We start from the raw sequence: 17,595 nt of genomic DNA, 5'->3' as shown, positions 1-17,595 counted from the left end.
GCTCAAACAATCCGCCCACCTCGGCCTCCCAGGGAGCTAGGATTACAGGCGTGAGCCACTGCGCCCGGCCCCAGCACCGCTTTTAATAACATACATAAAAGCTGTGGTTAAGGAAAAATGCTTTTTTTGACAGCCCTTTATATGGAAAAATGTTAACTGATGCTACCTTTCATTTTTGCATTAATACAAGTATGACATGATGTTTTTCAAAACAGATACTTGTATAAGGAAAACTGATGGAATATTGGAATTAGTAGCAAAAACTGCTTTCGGGTGATAATTTAAAAAATATCCATTATATACTTTTCTTATTTTTCTTTGGTGATATTAAACACAAAAGTAGAGAAAATATTACTGTGAACCCCCATGTATACATCGCCCAGCTTCAACACAATCGACTTTTTATTTGAGCAAGATTTTTTTTTTTTTTTTAGATAGGGTCTCACTCTGTCGCCCATGCTAGAGTGCAGTGGTGTCATCATAGCTCACTGCAACCTCCAACTCCTGGGCTCAAGTGATCCTCTTGCCCCAGCCTCCTGAGTAGCTGGGACTACAGGTGTGCACCATGCCGGCCAGCTAATTTTTCTATTTTTTGTAGAGACGGGGTCTTGCTCTTGCTCAGGCTGGTCTTGAACTCCTGAGCTCGAGCAATCCTCTTGATTTATCCTCCCTGAGTGCTAGGATTATAGGCGTGAGCCACCGCGCCCGGCCTGAGCAACATTTTTAACTGCAGTGTTAACATTAGTTTTATTTTTAGATAGTGTCATGTCCAGGGTAACACAAAATATTAAGAACACTGATATGAGAATTATGAAAGTATTTCTACGAGGCAAGTGGCAAATATTTAGGGAACTTATTATTATTAGACTTAAAAGTTATCCTTTTAATACACTTTTGCAAAGTTATGGGAGTATTTTGGGTTTCTTCTCTGCATTAGTTGCTCAGGCCAGCAGTCTGTCCAGCCAGTCTTCTCTCTAGACAGGGAGATTGTCTATAAATTTTGTAAAAGTGTGACATAAGTCTTCAGAATGTTCTGATATAAGAAGTCAGGAAGCATATTTCAAACGTTTATAGGACTCCATCTTAAAATGATGTTCAGGGACCAGCTAGTAATATCCCCTGGTCCCTGTAACGTTTGTGGGATTGTAAACCAAACACTATACAATTCACTGCTTAAGCTGCATCTCACGTATTTGTCATGTGCTTGGATTTCAGATAGCCGTGGTCATGGGCTTTTGTACAGCAGGAGGTGCTTATCTGCCTGCAATGGCTGATGAAAACATCATTGTGCGCAAGCAGGGTACCATCTTCTTGGGAGGACCCCCCTTGGTAAGAACATAATCTCAAATGGTTGATTGATTTATTGAAGTTAAATAAGCACAACATAAAATATATCATTTTAACTATTTTTTGATGTTTTTAAAAATATTGTGACAAAATATACATAACATAAAAGTTACCTTTTTAACTGTTTTTACAGTTCTATGGCATTAAGTATATTCATATTGTGCAACCATCACTGCCATCGATCTCCACAACTTTTTCGTCTCCCCCAGCTGAAACTCACTAAACACTAACTGCTATTCCTGCCACTTCCCCTGCCCCTGGCAGCCGCCATTCTTCTTTCTGTCTCTATGAATTTGACTGCTCTAGGTACCTCACATGTAAGTGGAATCATAAAATATCTGTCCTTTTGTGACTGACTTATTTCACTTAGCATAATGTCCTCAGGGTTCATCCATGTTGTAGCATGTGTCAGAATGTCCTTCCTTTTTAAGACTGAATAATACTCCATGGTATATTTCATGGTATGCCACATCCATTCCATGTATACCACATTTTGTTTATTCATCCATCAATGGATATTTGGTTTTTTTCCACTCTTGGGTGGTTGTGAATGATGCTGCTGTCATTATGGGTGTACAAATATCTGTTCAAGTCCCTGCTTTTGTTTTTTGTTTTTTCTTTTTTTTTTTTTTTGGTGGGGGAAAATATATACCTAGAAGTGGAATTGTTGGATCATATGGTAATTCTGTGTTTAATTTTTTTAGGAATCACTTCATTCCTTTTTATGACTGAATAATATTCCATTGTATGGTTATGCTAGGTTTTTTGAATCCATTCATCAGTTGGTGAACATTCGGGTTGCTTCTACTTTTTGGATATTAAGAATAATGGTGCTGTGAACATTCATGTACAAGTTTTTGTATGGACATGCTTTCATTTCTATTGGGTATATCTACTAGTAGAATTTCTGGGTCATATGGTAACTATGTTTATCATTTTGAAAAACTGCCAAGCTATCCAAAGCACATTTTATATTCCCACCAGCAGTGTGTGAATGTTTTGATTTCTCTACATCTTTGCCAACACTGTTTATTGTGTCTGTCTGATTATAGCCATCTTAGTAGGTATGAACTAGTAGTACCTCATTGTGGCGTGGTTTTCTTTTCCTCAAGCACCAACTTGAACCAAAGCCTTATGGTTTTGATTTGCATTTCCTTGGCGACTAGTGATGGTGAGTGTCTTTTCATGTGCTTATTGGCCATTTGTATGTCTTCTTTGGAGAAATTCTGCTGTTCAGATCTTTTGCTGATTTTTTAATTGGGCTATTTGTCTTTTTATTTAGTTGTAAGAATTCTTCATATGCTTTGAATATAAGTCCTTTATCAGATAGATGATTTGCAAATATTTTCTCTCATTCTATGGGTTGTCTTTTCATTTTCTTGATGATGTCTTCCTTTGAAGCACAAAAGTTTTAAAAAATTTTTATGATGTCCAGTTTATATATTTTTTCTTTTGTTTCTTATGTTTTTGATGTCATATCCAAGAAGGCTTTGCCTAATCTAAGGTCACAAAGATTTACTCCTTTAGGTTGTCTTCTGTGAGTTGTATAATTTTAGCTCTTACATTTAGGGCAGTGATCCATCGCGAGTTCGTTTTTGGGCACGGTGTAAGGAAGACTTTACAAGTAGGTATGAAGTTGTCCCAGCATCATTCGTTGAAAGCACTGCCCTTTCCCACACTGAATGGTCATGGCTGAAGAAATAAACTTTTACTTGTTTTTACTTCTGCTTCAGCTGTATTATTGTTTGACTTAAGGTCAATAACAAGTTGATAAATCGTTAAGTGAAAATAACAAGGTGCTTATAGTATATTAACTTTTGTATAAGATGGAGGGAAATATACATTTGTGTACTTGTACAGACATAAAGAAATTCTGGAAAAGATACAGTAAATATCATTTAAATGTAAAGGAGAGGAAACAGGGTGGGAGAAAGACCTTTGACTCCTTGAGCCTTTTGAATACATGGCCTATTTCAAAAGGTTAAGTTTTCAAAAATAAAAAATAAGAGAAAATTAGATAGCATAGTTATGAGAAGTGCTCGAAATTTCTAATACTAGCAACCTTTATGAACGACTGGTAGAGTCAGCTACGTAATTTGTAGACGTCCGTGAAAAATAAAAGCATGGGACCCCTTGTTCAAAATCTTGTTAAGGGTACTAAGTATAATACATCTTCCTTTCTGCTATGGTCCCTTTACCTATCATGGTCATTGGATTTTTTTTTTTTTTTTTTAAAGAGACAGGGTCTCGCTGTATTGCCCAGGCTGGCCTCAAACTCCTGGGCTCAAGGGATCCTCCCACTTCAGCGTCCTGAGTAGCTGGGACTACAGGCATGTGCCACTGTGCTTAGATTTTTTATTTACTTTATAATGTCATGCTCCCTCAGGCATGGAATACTCCCCCTCCCAGGCATTTCTCCTTCAATGGGCCTGCCATCCCAACCGCAGTGGACACATTGACCCCCACAGGTGTGCAGCCTTCATGCCAGGATGTGCTGGGTGCCTGATCAAGAATGGGCAAGAGCCTAGCTTCTAGCCCCCACCTTCCTCTGAGGCCCCTGATGGAGAATATAGCTCAGCACTGCAAGCCTGAGACTGTGGTCCTCCCTGCACCCACTCCATGCCACTGGGGGCAGATGCGGCAACTGCTGTAAGGCAGGGATCGGGAACAGGAGGAATGGGAGGGCCAGAGCCCAGGCGCCAGTTCGTAGGCAATCAGGGAGCAAAGAACCCACCCCAGGGAGGTGGTAGGAGGCAGACCAGGCAAGAGTTGAGGCTCCAAGCCCCCCAATGCACGCTCTCTGTTGTCCCCTCTCAAATGTCATATGCACAAACTCAAAGCTTAAGAATTTCAAGAGGGCGACCACAGAGCATTAAATGTCAAGCATGGAAGAAGAGTGGGGCCCAGTGCAGCTTCACTGGTCACCTGGCCAAGATGCTGGATTGTGTCACCCCAGCTCTTGCTCACCTCCCGTTTGATTGGCTCCATTCCAGTGATTTCGATAATATGTTTGTCAGCCTGCCAGGCTTATGTCACGGCACTACCTAGACTTCAAAGGAATAAAGACACAAGCACTTTACCACACCTTCCAACAAAAGTGCCCATTATATAAGTGAAATCTAAGAATACCAAATAGGTGAAAAGAAGAAAGGGAAATTAGAAAACTGTATACAGCAGAATCTTATTCAGCCATAAAAAAGAATGACGTTCTGACACGTGCTACAACATGGATGAACCTGTAAAGCACTATGCCAGGCACAAAAGGACAAATATTTTGTGATTCCACTTCTGTGAAGTATTTAGAATAGGCAGATTCATAGAGACAGAAAGTAGATTAGTGGCTGCCAGGGACTGGGAGGAGGAGGGAAGGGGGAGGGACTGCTGATGAGTACAGGGTTTCTTCTGGAAGTGACTAAACGCTCAGGAATTAGGTAGTGGTGATGGTTGTACAATTTCACAAATATACCGAAAGCCACTCAATTATATGTTTTAAAGTGGTGAATTTAATGATATGTGAATTCTGTTTCAAAAAGTGTATTGCTTCAAAAGTTTGTCAAAGAATCATCTTTGGTTTTGGAATACTAATACAAATTTATTAAAAAGAGTAGTGCTTATGCTTTGATGTATTTCCCAAAAGACTGTGTTAACTTTTCATAGCTTTTATTAAGGATCAGGTAAACTTGAAGAGCTACCATTTCCAATGTGGTAAAAGTCTCAAGGCATTATTCAAAAAAGCCTGCAGTATTATTATTATTATTATTATTATTTAACATTTCTCTTGGTGTATGTGGTAGTTGTCATTGATTAATGAGAGAAATATGCATTCAAAATTTACATTTGTATAGTGAAGGGTACAAACTTTCATGAGCAATTCTCGTCTATTTTTTACCAGAAAATGAGTAAAGATATGACTAAAATTTGAAAACATCTTTTTGGGAATATAGGCAGATCATAATAGTGGAATAATGTGAAGTGTTTTAGAGAGAAGATTTTGTCTAAGGGTCAGTAGTTACAATGTCCATTCAGCGGATTCGGATTTAACTTGTATGTTACAAAGAAGCAACTCAGCAGCCAGAGAAGCCTGAAGTTCGCTAGAGAACTGACCCTTGGTCAGCAGTCTACCTTTTACAAACACCATGTTCAGGAGGAGAGAAAAGCAGCAGCAGCCTCTTCCGCTTGAGAATTCTAAATTCTGATTCTTGTTTTACTGAAAGTTGAGACAAGGCTTTGGAGGTTTCACACATAGTGTGGGGTTTAGTTGCTATAGTTTTTAGTAGCTTAGAGTGGTTGAAAAAATGGATTATAAGACAAGTTTTTGAAGGAGCTTTTTGTTCTTTTTTTTCTTTTGTTTGTCTTCTGAACTTGTTTAATAGGATGAACTGTTTTAATTTTCTCCTTGACTTTTATCATTTCTGTGCTTCCACAGTATCAGACATGCTTTGGGTGTTCAGTAAATATTAACTGATGACGGACCCTTATTTTTCAGTTGATATTAGTCAGATCCCTGAAATAAATGTAGTATATCTGTTGTTTATTCCTTTTTTACAACTTTAAATATCCAGGCACCTCTTATAATTAGTTATTGTCTGGACTGAATGCTGTTTTACACTGAAGTTTTTGGAAAGAAGAGAACTAAGAATTTAGCTGTGGGGGTGGAATAATTGGAGGTGAAAATTTTAATTGCCTCTCCCTGTGGAAAGATATTTTATTTAAGACACAGCTTTTGATGTAGTGAGTAATAAGTCTTTTCTATGCTGTATTTTAGATTAATGTTCATTATTCTAATAAAAGCTTTTCCTGTTTGAAGAAGAGGAAACAGATGAACCAACCTAAAGAAGTAGGAATCAATAAGCAATTTCTAAGGAATAGATTGTCATTTAGCATTAAATGGTTTTTCTTTCTTTTTCCTGGTAGAATTTCTCAGGCTATAATTAAGTCATTGTTAATTTATTACTTGAGGTTTCTTCTTTTTGGTCATGTTCTCCTGGATCTTGGATTTAGATAATCTCAGAGATTTTTTTCCTACTTTAAAGGTATTACACAGAGTTTGTAATAGTAACTGGAATTTTTCAGCATATTTATTGAGTATTCAAAGATAAATCACAGTTCCTGCCATCAGGAATTCACAGCACAGAGAAGACAACAGAGACACATACGCATTACTGAAATATGGTCTGGCAAGTGCCATATTGGAGGTGTAAGCGGAAGGCTCTTGAACTATGGATGTGCAAGCATTACTCTTCTAATACTGTGGGGTGTCATTAATGACAAGAAGGTCCAAGTAAGTCAGGAAAGCTGCACAGAGCAGGTGACATGAGGTGGGACTAGAAGGGTAAGTGGGAATTCACCAGGTAGGTGAGAAGGAGAAGGGATTCCATGCAGTGGGAGGAGCACACGCATAGACGCAAAGCCTTGTCCAGGAGGCAGCATGACGTCGGGAAAGAGGATGGGCTTTCAGGTCAGAAATGCCTGGGCTCAAGTCAAGCTCTCTTGCTTGCTCTGGGGTTGTAGGCAAGTTCTTAGTGACTCTGCGTTCAGATTTTTCAGCTGTAGAATAGAGATAATATTCTTTAGGTTTTCTAGGTGGGTAGAATGAGAAAATACAGTGTTCTTGAGCTCTGTGGAAGAGAGTGTAGGTATAGTCAAGTTAGGAGATATGTGTGTGTTAGGAAAGCAGTTTTATATCTGATGGACCAGTCTCACTGTTGATTTTTATCCTCGTAGGTTAAAGCGGCAACTGGAGAAGAGGTGTCTGCTGAGGATCTTGGAGGTGCTGATCTTCATTGCAGGTGAAACAGAAATAGTTGTTTCTTTCCAGGATTGAGTGTCATTTTGTTTAAAAGAAGTTTTACATTTTTTTCCCTGAGCTAAACTTGCCAGACCAAACCACAGCTTATTTATTCTTAGTCTGCTGTTTTAACATTCAGTTCTTTGAGCTGTAAAGTTGCATGTCCAAGCTAGAGCAGCATCCTTTTCATTAGAGCTGAGAAGGACTGGAGAGACAGGTTTCTTATTTATTTAACCAACATTCATTGAGCACCTCTTATGTACCAGGCACTGTTCTAGGTGCTCAAGATAATAATATAGATGCTGTCTTTGACTTCAGGGAGCTTACATTCTAGTCAGGGAGGTTGGCAGTAGCAAATAATTGCCACAAAATTGTGTAAACGTGGCTGATACGTGATAAGGCTTACAAAGGAGGAGAACAGGGAGAGCATACAGAAGGTGAGTGTAACCCAGTGGTGTTTGGGCAAATGTTTAACAACTGGTTCTCTAGGGGAGAAAACAAAGTCCCAATTTGTGACGTTTGTCAATTTCTGTGGTATAAATTATCCTACCATGGCTGATTTTAAGTTACCAATATGATGCCACTTTATGCAGAATCAGGCAGAGACACATGCAGTTGGCTCTTGTGAGTCAGGCGTGAGCTGGCTTCATCATGTCACTGTTCTCAGCATTTCAGGTTAGGCTTCAGGGCTAGGAAGACCATCTACTTCTGTTGTGAGTAGTAAATGAGATATAATACATGTGTATTGCTTAAAACAATACCTGCTTTAAATAAGTTTCTATAAATGTTAGCTGCCATTTTTATTATTGCTTGTTTATCATCATAATTGCTCAGTAAAGGTTTTAGACTCTTTCTTTTTTTTTTTTTAAGGGCAATTGGGAAACCATTGAAGAGTTTTAAGCAGAGATGTGCTATTATCATATGTTTTTTAAAAAAATACCTCTGACTGCTAAATGGAGAATGCTGGAGAGTTGGCAGGAGTCTAAGTGGAGGGCAGAGGGTGGCTGTATCAATAGTATAGGGGAGGGACGCTGGAGGCTTGCATGGTCATGGTGGGAGTGAAGGTAGAGGTGAGTGAAGAGATTGAGCTTAATTTTAGAGGTGGAATTCGTATATGGGGTAGAGGAAAGTGAGGTGACAAAATGATATGAAATCATTTCATTTCCTGGAATTGGGGTGACTGAGGAGGAGCAGATTTGGGGAGGGGGCAGGAGGGTCAGGCATTCATCTCTGACCTGATAAATTAGAGATGCTGTGAGACACACAAGTAGAGATTCTGAGTAGGCAGTTGCCTGTGAGTCTGGAGTCCAGATGAGGGCTGGAGATCTTTATTTGGGAGTCCTCAGCATAGAGGTGAAATTTAAAACTGTGGGACTAGGTGAGCTCACCTTGGTGTGGACACAGATAGAGAAGAGGGCCCAGGACCGTGCCCTAAGGAACCCAGACAAAAATGGCAAGTAGATCTAATCACCAAGCTCAGTGGCCTGACTGGTGTAGCAAACCTCCCTTTAATCTGCCACACCAGAAACCTGCAAGACAGATGGCCGTGGGAAGAGTCCAGGAGGTGGGAGAAGCATAATAGGTAGCAATTCTTCTACTTTCCCATCAGAGAACACTGCCAGGCCTTTGGAATAGCTGGTTAAGGGACCTTTGCCTCAGCTTTCATTCATTCCTTTCTCCTCGAACACTTACTATGGATAGATTGATTGTACTAAGTGATATGAGAAATATAGAAAAATTCAGGTCTAGTCCCTGCCCTCAAGGATTTATAATTTAATTAGTCAGATAAGAGAAATAAATGAATGAACTAGAAAGGATGACAAAATAAATATGCTAGCATGCTTCCAGTTTTACAACTCAAGGCTAGAGGAAGAATGAGTAAGGGAATTAGTGGAGTGGAAGTAATTAGAAGATTCTCCTCCCTGGGGAGGTTGGGGGAGCGGTGGAGTGCTGCCTGAGCTGGAACAGGACACTAGTTTGTAGGTGAGCACAGCAGTGTGAGCATAGATGCTCCGTTACTGCCCGTCTGGCCTTACTGACTGTTACAGGGAGACGGTAAAGTGATTTGCCCAGCTGGGTGGATGTTTCCACTTGGAGAGAATGAGGCCACAGGCACAAAAAGGTGAGTTAGGGGCATAGGATGAAGTGGACTTCTGTTGTTTTTAGATGCTTAACCAGTGGAAGGAGATGAAGAGAGTACTTGGGAAGCATGAATTTTCAAACAATTTTGACTATTTAAAAAAAATAAAGCTGTAGGCAGTATATCAAGTTAGGGGTATAGATTCTAGATTTTGTCTTTTATTTGCCTCACTTATTATCCTTGTGACTTAGACAAACTGCTTCATCTCCCTGAGTCTCATTTCCTTATGTATAAAATGAAGATATGAATAGTACCTATCTGAGAGCACAGTGTCTAGGGCATACTATGTACTCTGTTACTATTGTTATTATTCATCGTAACCTGTTTAAAATCATGGGAAAATGATTAGGTGGTGGTGGCTCTTTTTTTGAACAGTGCCATAAAACTTACTAGGCACAAATTGCTTTGGTTCTCTCTTTTATAAATACATATTTATATCTCTTTGATTAGTCATCCTTAAGAGTTAATTTGACACCAAGACTTATATAGAATCTCATCAAAAGTTTCCCTTTCCTGCTGTTTTGGTAAATGCTAGGCAGTTTTTATAAGCAAACATTTTATTGTAAATATTTACTGAGTTAAAAGCCATTCCTTCTGCTTCTGTTAATATTTATCTACTGAATTACAACGTAGTTAGAAGTCAGCAATTAGAACTGAAATTATGTGTGAAGCATTCAAAAGACACGGTTAGTTGTAAAATGTTGTATTATATTAAATTAAAGAAACCAAAGAGTCTACCATTTGTGAGGCATCAGAGGGTTATACAGAGGAGTAAACACGGTCTCTGCTCTTATTTAGGAACACCCAATCCAGAGGTGGAAAGTGGCATGAAGTCGCTGAGAGCCCAGCTCTAAGAAATGTGTGCCAAGGGTTTGGTGTTTTCTCTAGACAAGACATCAAAATTTAAATTGCAGCATCTTAGTCCTCTCATAAAATGAACCAAGTTTCTATTTCTTTTTTAGGTATATGCCTGACTTTATAGATTTATTTTAATGCTTTGTTAGCCATAGTACATGCGCATCTGAAATAACAAGCTATTTAATAGGGACAGAGCAAGCCCATGCTTCACTCATTATACTTGAAATTGAACGGGAAATTCCACGGCCCTTGCCACAGAACCATTGTATCAATTCCCATTTTTACTCGTAATCTGAGGGTCAATATATTTAAACCTTTTCGTTTGTTACCTATGACGCCCTGCTCTTGGATGTAACCATATACGGAGGGGGCTCAGCCATATCTCAGAAATGAGAGAGCACAGTTGGCATCTTCATTAGTAGCTCAGTTAGGTACAAATGCTTTGTGCTCTTGCCAGCTATATCACGAAAGTGCGCCATCTGTGCTTGGACTTCATCATACACCGTTCTGTTGGAGGTGCAGGGGATGGGCACCTAATAGAAGCTCCGTAGTCTAGTGGAAGGTAAAGTTTGGAAAATAGCGTGAATTCTTGTGGTCCTAGGGCAAGCTACTTAACTTACGTGCACCTCAGTTTTTCCTGTTTGTAAAGACAAGGATAATGGTGTTTTGCCAGGGCTGTCATAAGGACCAAATAAGATGACATTTATTAAAGTGTTTTAGAAGTAAAAGTGCTGTCATCCTTGATTGAGAGAAGAGAATTGGGTGTAAGACATTTACTTACTTTCCTTTCCCTATTCTGATTGTTGTAGTGTGCTTTACTCTGTAGAAAGTCTGGAGTAACTGACCACTGTGCTTTGGACGATCGTCATGCGCTTCACTTAACTAGGAAGATCGTGAAGAGTCTAAATTATCAGAAGAAATTGGATGTGAGTACGATATGTTCTTCTATCTTTTATTTTCCTGAAAAGCATTTGGCTCCTCCACCTTTAAATCATGTCTTTAAATTGTTCTATATTTTTGCAGGTTACCATCGAACCTCCTGAAGATCCTTTATTTCCTGCCGACGAATTGTACGGAATAGTTGGTGCTAACCTCAAGAGGACCTTTGATGTTCGAGAGGTATGTAAATGTGGAACCATGAGTTGTAAACTGGCTGCTAGTCTCTTTGTATGTGTATCTGTTTTCAAAGCTAAAATTTGTTAAGGTATGTTCATGCCTAGGGACTGATGAGGATCTTAGTAAGGAGTGACACATACTGGAAAGATACCTTTCCATAGTGTGGGTATCATTGGTACACAGTAAATACCAAAAGAGAGAGGGAAACTTTTTTTTTTTCTTCTCAGAGGGGTAGTGTGCTGACGTTGTAACAATATTTGAGGGAGGCACATCTCCCAGGTGGGTGTGAAAATGTAGTCATCACACTTATGAACAACAGAAGGATTGAAGGGGGAAACTTTTTAATGGTTGGAAAACTTTCATTGCACAGTGACAAAGCGTGACTTATTCATAAATAGAACTCCATCGTCCTGTGGACATTAGTAATGATGTAAGGCAACTTCACAGTTTTCACCTATTTCTTTTCCTTGTTCTTATTTCAGGAAATGGATGAATCGGCAGTAAGTTGTTGAAAGAAAAAACGTACCCTTTTAGATCAGTATGACATTAGCAAAGATTAGACCTAATTACAATTGCAGATGTTGCTATGGTTACATATTGTCGACACAGTCTTCTGTAATCTAGATTGACAGTTTTTAGTGTTTGCTTGGAGCATATAGTCTTTTATTTTGTTCAGTATCCATAGCTGGCAGAATAGTTTTTAAATTAGGAAATTATCTTACTATCAGGTTCTGTGTTAGAAGTTTTAATATTTTAAGTTACTTTTCCCCTTTGACTATAAAACTATTATGTATTGTGAAAATATAAAAAATATAGAAAAGAAAAAAAATTACTTGTAATTTCTACCATCCAGAGAGAAGACAACTAATATTTTGATGTTTTGGATTAATGTGTATATATACATTTTTTATGTGGTTGAGATTGTGTGTGTGTGTGTGTGTGTGTGTATTATAATTGTACAACTTTTTTTTAAAATTCAGCTTTTTCCAGTTTAAATTATAAACATTTCTCCATGTCTTTAAAAGTTCTTCATGAAACATTTTTCACGGCTAAGTCTTAATTGCTATAATAGTGCTTGCAGCATGGTAGGCACTCAATAAATATTTTTAAAATGAATTGATGAATGTAATGTTCCATTGTATGAATATGTATAATTATGTATTTAGGCAATATCCTGTTGTCACTAGAAGGTCATAAATCCTAGATTTTATAGAGCTTCAACTAAGTACTTTAGCAAGGTGACTTAGCTAACTATAAATTCGTGAATTAGATTTTTAGTTTGACTTTTAAGTACAGTCACAGAAAAAATTGGTGCTTATTACACTTTGATGTGCTTGAAAAATGAGTTGTTCTGGATTGCCACGTTTTCTAGATGGCTGAAAGTTCCTTCTTTTTAGCATAACCGCTTTTTAATTTATTCAACACTATTTATTGAGTGCATGTTCTATGCAGGTATTGTTTCAGGTGGCAGGGATACAGAAGTGAACAAAATAGATGCAAATGCCTGCCTTCGTTTGTTTCCATTTCATTTTAATGGAAATCTTTTTAAAAAGATAGACTCTTGCCTTCTTAAATAGTAACCCATACTTCTACCTTTTGCTGATTCATGCTCACTATTATGAGTGTAATTTATTAAAATTTCTACAATAGCAAAGAAGCCTTATACAGAAATCTTAATGGTGTGTGGAGCTGTGGGATGATACTGGAATCTGAGCTGGAAACCTGGGCTCTAGTTCTTACTCTCTCAGTCAGGGGTAACTGGCATTTAACCTCTGAGCATTGGTTTCTGCTTCTTGAAATAGGAATAGTACCATATTATCTGCTTCCTGAGGTTTGGATTTTTTGTGAAGATAAGTTAATATATTTTATGTGGCTAGGTGGGGTTTATTGTAAAGCAAATACAAGTGAGTTTTATGCTAAATGGCTCTAGATTGCTGTGCCCTCTGAGTGGCTTTATTTTTCCATGGAAGAATGATAGTTATGTGTTGATTGCTTGTTAAAAGCTACAGTTTTAGAGGTACATAGCACCTAAAACAAATAACTGTTATATTCCTTTTATATTATTGGATCTTTTAGGAAAATTACTAAAACATAATTCAAAGTAAGCTTTTACTTTATGGAGAAAAAGATGTTAGCATGCATTCACTCATTTTTCAGGCTTTGCATCTTACAAAAGAAGGCTTTGGTTGATGTGGTAAACAGAAAAGGGAAATGTGAAGTATGTAGAAAAATAAAATATGTGTCATGTAAAATAGCTTCTGATGTTTGGAAAATTCTTCATGTTTAGAATTCCTTGAAATAGTCCTGGTATATAATGATAAGCCCCAAGGATAAACTATTTAGTAATTTCTACTCCTTTTAGATTAACAATGTATATGTGGATGATCCTTCAAGTATATCCGATTCAGAATCAATAAATCTCCATGAAGGGCTTAATAATAATAACAATAGCTACCTTTTAATGAGAACCAGGTAGTATGCTTTAGTTAGCATTTTTTAAGTTTTTTTTTTTGTTTGTTTTTTAAGAGATGAGGAAACTGAGGCTTAGAGGATTTTTGATAACCAGCCTAAGACTCTAGTTTCTCAGTGGTAGAGCTGGGAATCAAAACTGGTTCTCATCTCAGCATTATTTTCTTAGAATCCTCTGCTGCTAGTACCTCATATCTTCACAGCTTTGTTTGATCATTCTAGAAGTGAAAACTGAGACTCAGGGGGGTTAAATGATTTACATCAGGACACACAAATCAAATATGATGCCTTAGGTTGGAGCATATGTCTTCTAACTCTAAGCCTTATCTATACCTGGCTTTCTGATTAAATCCCTGCACCTCCACTGATACATTGGAATGGTTCCTAAAGCTCTAAGTCTAGCAAACAGCCCTTGGAGTCTCTTATGCTTCTCTTGTGTGTAAAATGATGCTGTTGCTTTTATAGTGAAGTACAACATCAGAGCCCAGAATGACTTCAGGGAATTAACTATGCGCGTCAAGTGAAATTCTAGTGAGAAGATTTTCTGTGAGAAGGACTAGTGAGAAAGATTTTCTATGAGAAGGATTTTCTGTGAGAAAGACAATGAAAGAAAAAAAAAAGATTTTCTGTGTGGGTTGAAATTTTGTCAAAGTGACAACTTCACTGTGAATTGTTTTCCTTTTTAATAACTTCAATGTAAAAATTTTTTGTGATATAATTTCTTGGCAACATTGTTTGTTTCCTCTTAGGTCATTGCTAGAATCGTGGATGGAAGCAGATTCAATGAGTTCAAAGCCTTATATGGAGACACATTAGTTACAGGTAAAAAGGTGAAGAACTGAAAATACGAACATTTTCTGCTGCTTTGAAAATAAGTGATCTCTTGTCTCAAGGCTTTGATACGCTTGGCATGAGCTTTGTTATTGAGAGCACTACAAATGTGTGAGTCAGTTTTCAAAAGGAGCTGGTTTATAAAGATCATTTGTAGCTGAATAACTTCATAGATCCAGAGTTTAAAATGATGATGGCTAGCTGCTATGGTGTAGGCCCTTGTCTGTGACTTCGTGGCATTAGCTGTATAAAAAGGTTCTTATGGTAAAATCAGTAGAAAATATTTGTAGTTCCTTCTGTTTTCTGGGTAACTATAATTATTTTGAAAATTTCAGCACTGTCTCCTTCCTTCTTTAGTGTCCAGTTGAACTAGGAAGTTTTATATGATGTTTAGCTTTCCAGAAGGATGTAGAGTGAGTTAAACCTTCTCACAGCCTTTGTGTAGGTCCTAAGCTGATTCATGCAAATACTAGATTGAGAATTCAGGATATTATACCATGTCTGGAAAAACAAAATAAGGATGTTTATAGAAGTTAATTCTTTTGTCTAAAGTTTTGTTAAGTCTGTAGGCCTTTGAAGAAATGTATTTTAAATATTAATAGATGCTAGACACATAATAATCTATCTTGGGCAAATGGCAAAACAAATTTTATGAATTTTACGTGGTCATAAAAAGCTTGAAAATATACTAGTTAATCTGAAGATAACAGAGCAGGAAAAAAGCTAGCCATAAAAATCCAAATTGCACATATACATTGAGGCTTAAGAATAAGTCATAGGACTTTCTCCTAGTTTGATTTGTGAGCAAGAGAAGGGTTCACACCGGGAGTGGAATTCATGTTTTCGCATTAGATGTTTAAGTGATTAAGAGCTTTTGTTTGATATATGGACAGGATTTATCACCAAATAGTTCAGGATGTAACCTTCATTGTATAGCAGTTTAAAACAAGTCAAAACTGTTTCTGCGCTAAAGATGAATGTCCTTGTCTTCTGCTTTTATGGATTTGTCCTGTACTTGCCAAAAGACTTGTGGCACTGTTGTCCCCTAGAATACCAGAAACAAATCTAGTTTCCTTCATCTCTTCTTGACTGTACAGGAATTCAGATAAGGTTCAGGAAAGGAGGGGGAGTCAGAAGGAGAAGAGAGGAATGAGTGGGTGGAGGTGTGGGGGTGTGAGTAAGGGGGGTAGGGAAGGAATGAGAGGGTGGGAGGCATACAGGGTGAGAAGGTGAGAGGGGAGAAGGATAGACTTTTCTGAGGCTCAAGTTCTTAAGGGTTTCCTCCTCCCTCAGCACTTGCCCTACATAGTCTCTAAGTAGTTTCTTGAATATTTTATTTTGCTTTCCCATTTGGAACTGAGGTTTGGGATCAGGCAGTTGGTGAAGAACCTCCCTCTGTGGGTGTCCCTAGTAGAGTTGGGGCCTGTGCCCTCCTCTGCACATCCTGTCTGTGTCTGGAGATACCCAAGCAGGGCTCAGTATGGCTTGAATGTCTAGTGGGTGACAGGGTCATACACGTGCAGGGGAAGAATCTTACTAGTAAGTGACGTGCTAGAGTCCTGTGTATTTGTGGATGAGGCAGGACTAAGAGTGGGTTGCTAGACCATTCTGGAGGCTTGCCCCTCTGAATTGTTTTTGTAATTGATGGTGCCATTTAGGATGTGCAGCATGGGCTTTTGGCTAGGATTTTAGGCCCGAAAGACAAAGAGAAGTCTAGATGACCATCGAATCAGTTATTTCATTTTATCACACTAAATAAACATGATGATTTTAAAAAGGTAATAAATCAAGACAAGGACACAGTAAAGAACAAAAACAAATCTTTAATTCAGTATTCTGGCTTATCAGTATGTTGGCGCTTTCTCTTACCTGTTAATTTTTCTTCGACTTCTTTGATATTAAAAAAATTATATATTTTTTCTACTATCCCTAGTGTCTAGTATATACTAGGCACTCAGATATATTAAATGAATAAATGGATAACACACCAAGCCAATCCTTTAACCAGACCAACCAAAGACAAATGGATAACTGTACATGTAACATGACACTTTCAGAAAGCAAAAAAACCAGACTCTAGTACCTTAGGAATAAAAAAAATTGTGATGTAAGCTGTTTTATGCTATAGAAAAAAATCTCTTTATGTTTTAAGTTTTGATCTGAAATTAAAGAATGTATAAGTATGCCTTTTTATTGTGAATTAATGTCCTCCCCAAACCATAAATCTTCTATGAATTTTCTTTTGAGGATTTGCTCGAATATTTGGATACCCAGTAGGTATCATTGGAAACAATGGAGTTCTCTTTTCTGAATCTGCAAAAAAGGCAAGTACTATTAAAAATATTTTGAGAAATTGTAAACAAAAAAAAAGTTTTAAGGTTTTCTTTCCAAATATAACATAAATTAACTTCGAAGATCAAATAATGAATTAAAATTTATCACATGAAAGTTTGAAAATGTTTACCCAGATGCCTTAGTAAACAGAGCACTGTGTGCACGTGTGTTAGTATTTGAAACAGTTTTTATGGTGATTTACATTAACATGATGTGATGAACTTTCTGGAGCACTATTAAAAAAATCAAATATCCTTGTTTTAGGAAAATTCTTGTAAGATACTTGAATTATAATTGTTATAGAGGACATGTAAATATTCTGAGAAAATAAGGAATAACTTGTCTTGAAAGTGTTTTTTCTCTAATGCTTCATGCACTGGAGGGATACAGAGATCTTAGGGGGTTCTGGGACATGATCTGCTTGTTTTCTTCTATCCCATCATCAGTTTAACTTTATTGTATTTTTACTTTTTGGAAGTGGAAAGATAGTGGTTCTTTTTTACTGGAGGTGTAGCTTTAAAAAGTTCTTGAGTATCTTTTAGCTTAATACTTGATTTCATACATCGTCTTAGATTTACCTAAACTTGGATAAATGTAACTCATATACTTCTTTTTTTTTTTTTTTTTTTTTTTTTGAAAAGGGTCTTCCCTTTTTGCCCCGGCTCAGGGCCCCGGGCTCCCACCCCCTCCCCACACACACTTGATATTGCCA

The 17,595-nt window shown here is 37.7% G+C and overlaps 1 protein-coding gene across 1 annotated transcript in view; it reads left to right on the top strand.

Moving 5' to 3' along the window:
* MCCC2 (methylcrotonoyl-CoA carboxylase 2 (beta)) overlaps window positions 1-17,595 on the top strand; it is a 69,533-nt gene that overhangs the window by 41,647 nt on the left and 10,291 nt on the right. Inside the window, exons 7-12 of the mRNA XM_012664623.1 lie at window positions 1,216-1,329; window positions 7,072-7,136; window positions 10,960-11,059; window positions 11,157-11,252; window positions 14,468-14,540; window positions 16,797-16,873. Coding sequence (XP_012520077.1) covers window positions 1,216-1,329; window positions 7,072-7,136; window positions 10,960-11,059; window positions 11,157-11,252; window positions 14,468-14,540; window positions 16,797-16,873 — 525 coding nt within the window. The remainder of the gene's footprint in view (window positions 1-1,215; window positions 1,330-7,071; window positions 7,137-10,959; window positions 11,060-11,156; window positions 11,253-14,467; window positions 14,541-16,796; window positions 16,874-17,595) is intronic.

Source organism: Propithecus coquereli, unplaced genomic scaffold, assembly GCF_000956105.1.
Source record: "Propithecus coquereli isolate 6110/MARCELLA unplaced genomic scaffold, Pcoq_1.0 Scaffold9, whole genome shotgun sequence".
In the NCBI taxonomy this organism is placed as follows: domain Eukaryota; kingdom Metazoa; phylum Chordata; class Mammalia; order Primates; family Indriidae; genus Propithecus; species Propithecus coquereli.
This window is presented reverse-complemented; position numbering and strand designations above follow the sequence as displayed.